Source organism: Lytechinus pictus, chromosome 6, assembly GCF_037042905.1.
Source record: "Lytechinus pictus isolate F3 Inbred chromosome 6, Lp3.0, whole genome shotgun sequence".
In the NCBI taxonomy this organism is placed as follows: Eukaryota; Metazoa; Echinodermata; class Echinoidea; order Temnopleuroida; family Toxopneustidae; genus Lytechinus; species Lytechinus pictus.
Window position 1 is genome coordinate 17,911,710 of NC_087250.1, and position 10,229 is coordinate 17,921,938.

Sequence of the window (10,229 nt, forward strand, 5' to 3'; positions counted from 1 at the left end):
TTGGATGTAACTGGCTCGTTCATATAACTATTTTGTAAAAAATAAGTGAAATTTTGAAATGTCATAACTTTCTTATTTTACATCCGATTTTGATGAAATTTTCAGCATTGTGCTTGTCTGATTTTTCTCTATTGATTCAAATCAACATTTTTCTGAGGAGGACTTGACCTTTAAGTGTCGTGAAATATGAATTTAGCTTCATTTCTTAACCCAACGGTCTCCAAAGCAAGTTGAAGTTTCTTAACCTGTTCACTAGGTCGGACGCGCTTTCTCCAGTCTTGAAGCATCTCTTTAAGACCTGCATTTGAGGCAATACTTGCAGAAGAGTCTGCTCTGGAAAGATACTTGCTGACCATCGAGTGGGAGAAACCTAGCTGGTAACCAAGCTCACTTGCATCCTTTATGCCATAGACTAAACCAGTCAACACCTGTATCACGTCGTTCGAAACGAACCTCAATCGGCCTCTTCTGAATGCGGATTAAACAAAGTGCAGTCTGAGTTCAGTCTAGTTAGAGTAGACACTTCAAATCACTAATTTCATTAAAAATACTTTAAATTCAAGGTCAATTTTCACTTAATCATCAAAGATCTTGATCTGATACGTTCAGTTCAACATTTCAAACCAACGCAAAAAGCTAACACGCTGAGAATTGTCAACATATATATATATAAATAAGCGCATGTGGGACTGTGTTTTATTGTTTGGCGAAATGCATAATTGACCAGCAGCAACAATAAAATTCTTAATTTGCTAATTGGTAAGCAAGAACGCATCTATTACCAGAGTCAATTTGCACATGATTATGTTTCGTTTATTGGTGGTAATTTCCTTGCATTCTTTCTCGTCATTACAACTGGGTTTTATTTTTGATCCACACAATCTGCATCGTTATGTAAAAAATTGGAGCTACTATACTGTATAATTTAAATACGGACAAAACTCACCATCCAATTCTATTTAAAAAATAAAAGTAATCATTAAATGAATGGTACAAAATACTAATCCATGAATTCATGGAATCTGTTCGTACTCCTTTTCATCAACTTGGCATTTTGTACCGAAACATTTGTCATACATTTTTCATCTAATAAGACAGAAAAAAAAACGTAGGTGATCATAATATTGGATTTGTGAAATGTCTTTTTTTATTATTTGAATAACAATTTTCTTTCAGATTACTGTAAAAGAAAAAAATACCCAATCAATTTAAAAGATGATTCACTGGTCACTTTTTTCCCCGCATTCTTACTATTTTCTCCTGATAACTTTGTAATATTCTAACCTCACCTTTGTATTGTTTCGTAGTCAGGTTCCACTGTTAAAGAAAAAAAGAAAGCCAACATAGTTCTGGATTTTAGTACTCCACAAGCTCATAAATGCACCATAAGAGAATAATTTATCTTAATGAAATGATGTATTCCAAAGATGATTTCATTATGGATTTTTTGTCAAGTCAAGAACATGATGCCTGATACATCATAAGCATTCTTTTTGACGTGATATCATGCGAATAGGATGGAAATCAATATGATTGTTTCAGTACTCTTATATTTAAAGTGCAATTAGCAACATTTCTTTCTTCTGAATACCTACATAATACTATGTATATATATATATATATATATATATATATATATATATATATATATATATACAGTATTTATATATATATATGTTCATACATACATAGATATATACATAAATACATCTATTATATATACAAACACACACATACATTATATATATATATATATATTTAAATATATATATATATATATATATATATATATATATATATATATATATATATATATATATAAGAATAAAAATGAAGAATAAAAATGAAGGTCCTGCGTCGGTTGTGGAAGTATAAAGCAAAATACAATGTGAATGACACAACCGTAGATAGAAAAATTGATCAAATTTTCGCCCATAGGGCTTCATCATATATATATATATATATATATACAGTGCGTCCCAAAAAAAACTATACACTTTTGAAATGGCTGCCAAATAAAAAATATAGCAGTTTGGGGAAAAAGACTTACATATATGGAAAGCCAATAAAGTCAACTTTCAAATGACACCAAAAGTTGGAAAACTGTTCATGCTTGAGCGAGCACTGCCCACTGAAACAATGGGTATGAAAATTAGGGTGGGCTGGAATTAGCCTTCCAATTTATGTCAGTTTTTAAGAGGCAAATCCTTACGAACTTGCAAAGTTAAGGGCGTTGTGATGAATTAATGATCAACCGTGACCAGTTTTGGTTGCTTATGCAAATTTTCTAAATTATTAAATTGAACTTTAATGTATGAGTCAACACAAATTACACTTTTGGGGCAGCATTTCAACTTTATCATTTGGATCTCTTTTTGGGCAGCATTTCAACTTTATCATGTGGATCTCAGCAGTGTGTTCATGGGAGTCGGGAGAATAGGGGGTGAGATAGGCCTTAAGTGGGAGAAGTAGGTTGATCGAATAAGGGTCAACAGAACATTCAGCCCCCGCCCCCTCCCTCTTTCCTGCCCTCCCCTCCTGTTGAGAGACTGGTGGCTATTGTCATGTACGCGTGAAGTCCAGAGCGGAATGTTGATTTAATGATTAATTCTGAATTGGGGCATCAACTTTTTCCTATCAATCATTTCATCAACAATTTATCAGTAAATCAACTCATTCAATGTGCAATGTGATCAATCAAACATTCATGTTTTTTTCTTCTATAAATTATTTCATTAATCATCATAATCATTAAATTTCTTGGTAATAATTCAATAAAAAATGACCATCAGCCACCGGTCACTTGGCAGCTAAGTTTTGAATAGGCTACAATCCAGGAAGGGAGACAGAGAGGGGGGCTGGGAAATGGAGGTGGAGAGGGGAGGGTACATATTTTAATTTGTAAAAGGACAAAAAGAAGAGGAATGCCCTTTTAACCAAGTCTTAGCATATCTCGCCCTCTTGCTTGTAACAGGTACCATCACATTACTCTGACTCTCACGAACACATTTCTGAGGTCAACAAGATGAATATGCTACACTAAAATTACAATTCCTGTTCACTCATGCATTAAATTTCAATTTAGTAACTCATGAAATTTGCCTAAGAAACCAAAAACTTATCTCACTCATTAATTTAGCTTAGCAAGTTCCAAAGGACTAACCACTCAAAAAATTGTAAGGCTAATTCCTGCCCAGCCTAGCCGAGCTTAGTGTCTGAGGAGGAGAGAAGCGGGGGGGGGGGGGTTGAGATGGAGGGAGGGGTTGCTAAATGTTCTGTTGACCTTTCTCCCATCAACGTTCTTCACCTACCTAAGTCATATTACCCCCTTTTCTCCTGACTTTCATAAACACATTGTTGAGATCCACATGAAAAAAGACAAAATGCTGCACTAAAAATTGCAATTCACGATCACTCATGCATTAAATTTCAATGTAATAAATTCAATTTAATAACGCAATAAATTTTCACAAACAACAAACTGATCACAACTGATCTTTAATTCACCAAATAACCCTCAACTTTGCAAGTACCAAACAAAAAACCTGAAAGAAATTGGAAGGCTAATTCCGGCCCACCCTAATTTTCATACCCTTTGTTTCAGTGGGCAGTGCTCGCTCAAGCATGAATAGTTTTCCAACTTTTTGGTGTCACTTGAAAGTTGACTTTATTGGCTTTTCATATCTATAAGTTATTTCCCCCAAAGTGCTATATTTTTTGTTTGGCAGCCATTTCAAAAGTGTATAGTTTTTTTTGGGACGCACTGTATATGTGTGTAAAGTTATACATGTTCAACAGCTTCGGCAACTCTTTTTATTTAAATATTGTAAAGAAATGGATGAAGAGAACAATGGTAGGCGTAGCTTAAATCAAGGTTCCCCAGAGCTATCTTCCCTTTGGAAAAATTGGTGATGCCGAAAAATGTCTCTGCCGGGTATCGAACCCGGGCCCCCAGCTTTGAACGCCGGTGCCTTAACCACTAGACCACAGAGACGGGTTAGTGGCTAGGGCGACCCCGATCCGATTGACCGTCAGATAGACAAATTTTCGACACTATACCAATTATAATTTCCTTTGTCGGGTGAAGGTGGGTTTCGAACAATGACAAGCCGCCATGCTTCAGCTGGATCAAAGCTATTGCTTTGATACAGTACACGTAGGGGGAACGTATACAAATGTGTAAAGTTATACATGTACAACAGCTTCGGCAACTCTTTTTATTTAAATATTGTAAAGAAATGGATGAAGAGAACAATGGTAGGCGTAGCTTAAATCAAGGTTCCCCAGAGCTATCTTCCCTTTGGAAAAATTGGTGATGCCGAAAAAATGTCTCTGCCGGGAATCGAACCCGGGCCCCCAGCCCCCAGATACATTTTTTCGGCATCACCAATTTTTCCAAAGGGAAGATAGCTCTGGGGAACCTTGATTTAAGCTACGCCTACCATTGTTCTCTTCATCCATTTCTTTACAATATTTAAATAAAAAGAGTTGCCGAAGCTGTTGTACATGTATAACTTTACACATTTGTATACGTTCCCCCTACGTGTACTGTATCAAAGCAATAGCTTTGATCCAGCTGAAGCATGGCGGCTTGTCATTGTTCGAAACCCACCTTCACCCGACAAAGGAAATTATAATTGGTATAGTGTCGAAAATTTGTCTATCTGACGGTCAATCGGATCGGGGTCGCCCTAGCCACTAACCCGTCTCTGTGGTCTAGTGGTTAAGGCACCGGCGTTCAAAGCTGGGGGCCCGGGTTCGATTCCCGCCAGAGACATTTTTTCGGCATCACCAATTTTTCCAAAGGGAAGATAGCTCTGGGGAACCTTGATTTAAGCTACGCCTACCATTGTTCTCTTCATCCAATTCTTTACAATATATATATATATATATATATATATATATATATATTAACTATATTAAGTTTGGAAGTCTGACTTCAGGTCTTGCTTCTCCAAGGTTTTAGTAAATATTAATGTGTGATTGATACCAATAAATAGATCATTTAATTCTCTTTAAAATGATAATCTACATGATATGATTATGGTTCACATGAAGGTGCAGTGCCTTGGTTTCTTGGTTTCGATGGTGTTTATATTTTACAAATCAACCGTCTTCATTCACATATGATCTTTCTTTTTTCACATACCTTCTTTACGGATATTAACTTCTTGTTCTGCGAGTTTGACCAGCCCCAGGCCTTGCTCAATGGAAACACGAACAATCTTATCATTGGTTGAGGGCGGCAGATTGATGTTGATAGTATTACAACCTCCAGATAGTAGGGAACACGCATGAACCTTTATGAGTAAAGAGATCGACAATGGAATCTGATATGAACTGCTTTTAATATAAGACATTATTTACCATCATCATTTTATCTTTGTCAAACATTTTTGGCTCGTGATTTTTTTTCTGCATCATTCCGTAGAGACCACATTATTTACTTTCCTTAAAAAACGGATCAAGTTTTTAGAAGATAATAGTGATTACTAACAAGCGATTCTAGGGTGGATAGTAAGAACATTTTCTTAGTAATAATAGATGGGATTTATAAAGCACCAACTCCACTGTGCGGCAGAGTGCTCAAGGCGTCTATTAAAGTTAGGCGCTTAGCGCTTAGTAGATTTGCTTCACAGTAATATAGATATAGATATGATACATGAAATCAAAGAGGGGTGACAGAAAAGTTCTTCAGATGCTTACAGTTTCTTGGGTCTTCTCTGAGCCAGTTAGACATGAAATCTTGATGTCATCTTCAGCAGATTCCAGATTGAATTTGATTACAGTCGTGACTTCATAGAATGGTTCTGATAAGCTATAATTCTGTCCTCTTACACTCTGGAAAGAAACGTTGTTAAAAATGTAGATATCATGTCTGATTCACTGTTTGGATAAAATGTATGCATTTTCTTTATCAAGGAAGATGCATTTATTGTATAATCAATGATTAAACACAGGCAAACGCAACCCTCTCTCACACACGCACAGCCTTACCCACACACACACACACACACTCTTACACACACACATGTACACCCTCACGCACCCACACACATACACATATATATACATGTGTATATATATATACATGTGTATATATATATATATATATATATATATATATATATATATATATATATTACTGATACACGATCAAATTTTCATGTACTTGAGGGCATTTTGAGAGTTGCGACTGCGACAAGTTCTGCTTCTTTTATTTGTTTAAAAGGTCAGATTTTGCTGTTGTGTAATTATTGTTCATGCATTGAATACATCTCTTGATAATAAACTTAGGGTCTGTACATACTGTAGTGTTGCAAGGATGTGCTATGTAGATTAGAAGATTGGGATGCTGGATGTTGCTCATGAACATAGGCTGTGATACTTCACAGATGAACTGAACTCCATGAATATCGTTTGAAGACAGAGCAAAGTATTGAAGATGACGTGTCGAGAAGGTAACCCTGTCTTCTGAGATCTCAATACCCTTCGACGATTCAGGAAGCAAAGTCCTGTAACCAAATTCTCCTAGAATATTTAACAATAGACGAGAAAACACTTGACGTTCAAGTCAGTGTATTGTGTCGAAAGCAACGTTAACTAATGTATTTACGTTAATTATCTCATATATATGAGTCATACATTATTTTAAGTTGTTATACATTTTACCATAGAATAAAGCATTACTAGTTTTTTTTTCTGTTCTGACGTATCCGGTGTACAAAAACAAGAAAAAAGGCAGCTAAAAATAAATTTGAAAAATTACATATCAACACCTTGAAGCCCACAAAGCACACAAATGAACCCATTCTAAAGTGGGACAAACATATCTCCCAAATGAGCAAGAAACGCAACAAGAAAATATATGAAGCAACATGGATTTCCATGGATGACCTAAAGATGGTATACACTAAATACATTCGCCCTCCCTTTAAGTACCGCGCCCCTATCTTTCACACCGGTTTGTCAAAAGGCCATTGACTTTAGAAAGAATCCTAAAACGAGTGTTCTGGATTATACTGGGACTTAGGTATGAAAATTAAGAAAGCGCATGTAATAATTTGCTAAATCTCCAAATCCTCGATACAAGAAGAAGAAAGTTAAGCCTAGTTTTGGCCAAGTCTCTATCAAAACACCCTATCTATTCAAACTGGCTACCCCTTAAAAGAAATAATTCCAAACAACTCCGTCATCTATGAACAATTCCAATGCAAAACGAAAAGATTCCATAACAGTCCACTCCCCTACTTCGTCGATCTGTTAAATGACAAAAAATAACCTTAGTTCGTTTTGCTCACCCATATACTCTGACGCGTTTTGTTTAGAGGTAAATTTCTAAATAATCAAATATACGCTTTCTTCTTGTCTCCTTTCTTTCTGATTGCCTGTAATTTTCAGAGGTAAGTCTGCTTTTCCTTTGTTCTGTTAAGAACCCAAATATATTTGTAAGTCTGTAATAACTATTGGTCATTTATGTATTCCCATTGAATCTATAATTCCATTGGTTTCTTTTTATTTTGTTTGATAAAATGCATCACGTTACAGCCGCACTCACTAATCACTAGTGAATCATATAATGCTTGATCTATAATTAGATTTTTGTTGACCTCCTAAATATGTTTTTTGTTTTGTTTTACCAGTTGATTTCATTATGCACTCTTCCTTCTATTTATGCAATATTTGATTTAATGCGATTTATAATTTCACTAACACTCAGAACTCCTTCATGTAATTAGATCCGTCATAATGAAAGTCTTTGTGTAATTTAATCTACTATGTATTGAATCCATTTTTTTTTTCTACTCTTTGTATAATATCTTCTACGTTCTTATATTTTGTAAACATGTATATTTCAACCGCTGGCTGCCAATCATGTATTGCCAATAAACCATTACTATATTCCTATTTAAAACATATCCTATATTACCTGGTCCTATTTTGCTATATAGCTTCACACACAAGTCTTTCTTCTTCTGCTGGTATTGATCTGAAGCAATGTAGTGTGGAAGCACTACAGTTGCAGATCTGAGAAGATCATGGTTGGAGGAACATCGGATGGTCGGTGTTATAAGAACCTCGCCAGGATCCAGGGGAAACTTGGACGAACTTCCTTGTAAGATCGTGAGAGTAACGACTGATCTCATTCCTTTGAGGATCGCTCCTGAAGGAATAGATACCCGTATATCAGGTTCCTTTAGCGTCAGGTCTCCACCATCATGATCAATGATGCCATGTGTGAAATGATCCAAGAAACCTGGGTGGTTTGGTATTGCTGTTATTGTGAAGTAGAACATGTCGGGTCAGCAAGCAGATATGCAGATATTGCGGATTTTTCAAGAGCCGATATTTCAATGTGTTACATTTGATTATTAAAACTAAAAATAGCGTCATTGAGATAAAATGAGACATCAATCAATATGCTGTCTCCTAATTGAATTACAATTGTCGAATAATTACATGTGATTTTTCCCTTACCTTGAAATGACATTCAAGAAATAAACATGGATGAAGACACATGTTGCATTCGCTTTCGACATGTTCGAGTTTTATATTTGAGTGCACAAGTATTAATAACGAACAAAAAATATTTTGCATCTTTGCTACAAGAACCATACATATGATTTTTAAAGTACACTTCTGACTAATATTTTTGTCCCTTGACTGCTTAAGCCTACCTCTGGCTATGTGTTCTGCAGCATCGATGAAATTAAAAGCTTGAACCATTTCAAGCAACCTCAGCCTTGTTCCTCCTTGTTCGGCCCATTTCTGAAGCATTTTTAGTACCACCCGTCGTATCGAGGCAGGTTCAAAGGTCAAAGATGAAGCCATCACCTGAAGAATTTCAGAAGCTGGCAGATCCAACCTTTGAGAGAGGTCGATGAGGTCTGGAGTAGTCCGAATTTTGGCACAGATTTCACCAATGCCTTTTTATAGGGAACATAATGACATTGTAAGTTCATAGTGAATGACGACCCCAGTTTCCATTTTGCCGAAATACACAGTTTTACCATTACATTTAAGAAACAAATATATATATTGGCTAGTTTTCTATTCCATCCAACTTTCTACAAAACGTGTTAAAAGCAATACCAAAATCGAGTTTAATAAAATTCAAGCTGTGATCATACCTGTTTGTGCGTCTTCGATGTTGTATCCTTGAAGAAGCGTAGACACCTTCTCTTCCTTTTCCTGTCTTCGTAGACGTCTACACAATTGATGAAGGAGTTGCCATGCTAATCTCTCCATTAATGCAGGGTCGTGAGGAGCAATGAGAACTATGATGTCATTAACGTCCAAACGAAGAGCTTTAGCTAGTTCTAAGGCCAACGTGACATTCGCCACCGGATGAACGACTGTACACAGTTCTGAATTACTAGGTGAACCTCCATACCCGTCGATATCGACAATAGTTTGATCTTTGTCTACAATTTAATCATATTTGGTTGAGTAAATGTTATTAGAAATTTCACTAAAGATCCGCCAGTACTATATTGATACAACGTGGTGCAATTTTTGTCTCTTGGTTTTGGTGCTATCGAAAACGCGTCTGATACATATATACTTTTTGATTCGTTACTATGGCTTCTTTCCTCTTTTTTTCTATTAGCCTTCCCCCTCCCTCTCTCTCTCCATCCCTCTTCATCCACACCCTCGCTTATTATTCATTCCTACCTGAATCTGAGTATTCGATGATCTTCCAATCTTCATTCTCTTCATCTTCATCCTTTTCTGGTTCTTGAGGTGATGAGTCAGGATTCACGTCCGGTTCAAGAGGGGTCACATCATCACTGTTCTCATCATCTGCATGGTATGATTTATAGCCAGAGGTCAGTATTCTAAAGTCAGGTTTAACTTAAACTCGGGTTTAAAGTTATGGTTTAAGTATGGATAGCCAATTGTTACATGAATCACTAACAGTAGAGATATCATATACTAGCTCATTTGGCTCTTAAATCATTCATAGATGTCTAGAAGTGCAAAAATGGTAAATAGATGATTGTCTTCACCATCGATGAATCAGGAAAAAGCACAGTAAACATAAGAAACATACATTTGAATAAAAATTTTGACACTTTTGGCTTCCCATGATTTTAGCGGGTGTGTTTGCACAGCCCTCCCCTAAAGATTAAAATTTTCATCACATGTGCAGGTAATATAATTTTTTATAACCTAAATTTTTGACGATGCCAATTTTGACAAAATTCTACTTCTTTGGTCAACCATTC

At 36.0% G+C, this 10,229-nt stretch overlaps 1 protein-coding gene across 1 annotated transcript; it reads right to left on the reverse strand.

Annotated features, from left to right (window-relative positions):
* Positions 1 to 5,141: 5,141 nt before the first annotated feature.
* On the reverse strand, positions 5,142 to 10,227 carry LOC129263213 (uncharacterized). Its single transcript, XM_054901130.2, has 8 exons — positions 10,212 to 10,227; positions 9,676 to 9,804; positions 9,132 to 9,425; positions 8,679 to 8,927; positions 7,931 to 8,275; positions 6,311 to 6,531; positions 5,707 to 5,841; positions 5,142 to 5,300 (listed from the first exon to the last, which is right to left on the reverse strand). Exons 1-8 carry the CDS (start codon positions 10,225 to 10,227, stop codon positions 5,142 to 5,144), a joined length of 1,548 nt encoding a protein of 515 aa, XP_054757105.2.
* Positions 10,228 to 10,229: the final 2 nt, after the last annotated feature.

Coding starts and splice junctions, on each gene's coding strand:
- LOC129263213 (XM_054901130.2), bottom strand. Junction 8,928..9,131: donor CATCGAAGACGCACAAACAG/GTATGATCACAG, acceptor CCCTATAAAAAG/GCATTGGTGAAATCTGTGCC. Junction 8,276..8,678: donor TGCAGAACACATAGCCAGAG/GTAGGCTTAAGC, acceptor TCACAATAACAG/CAATACCAAACCACCCAGGT.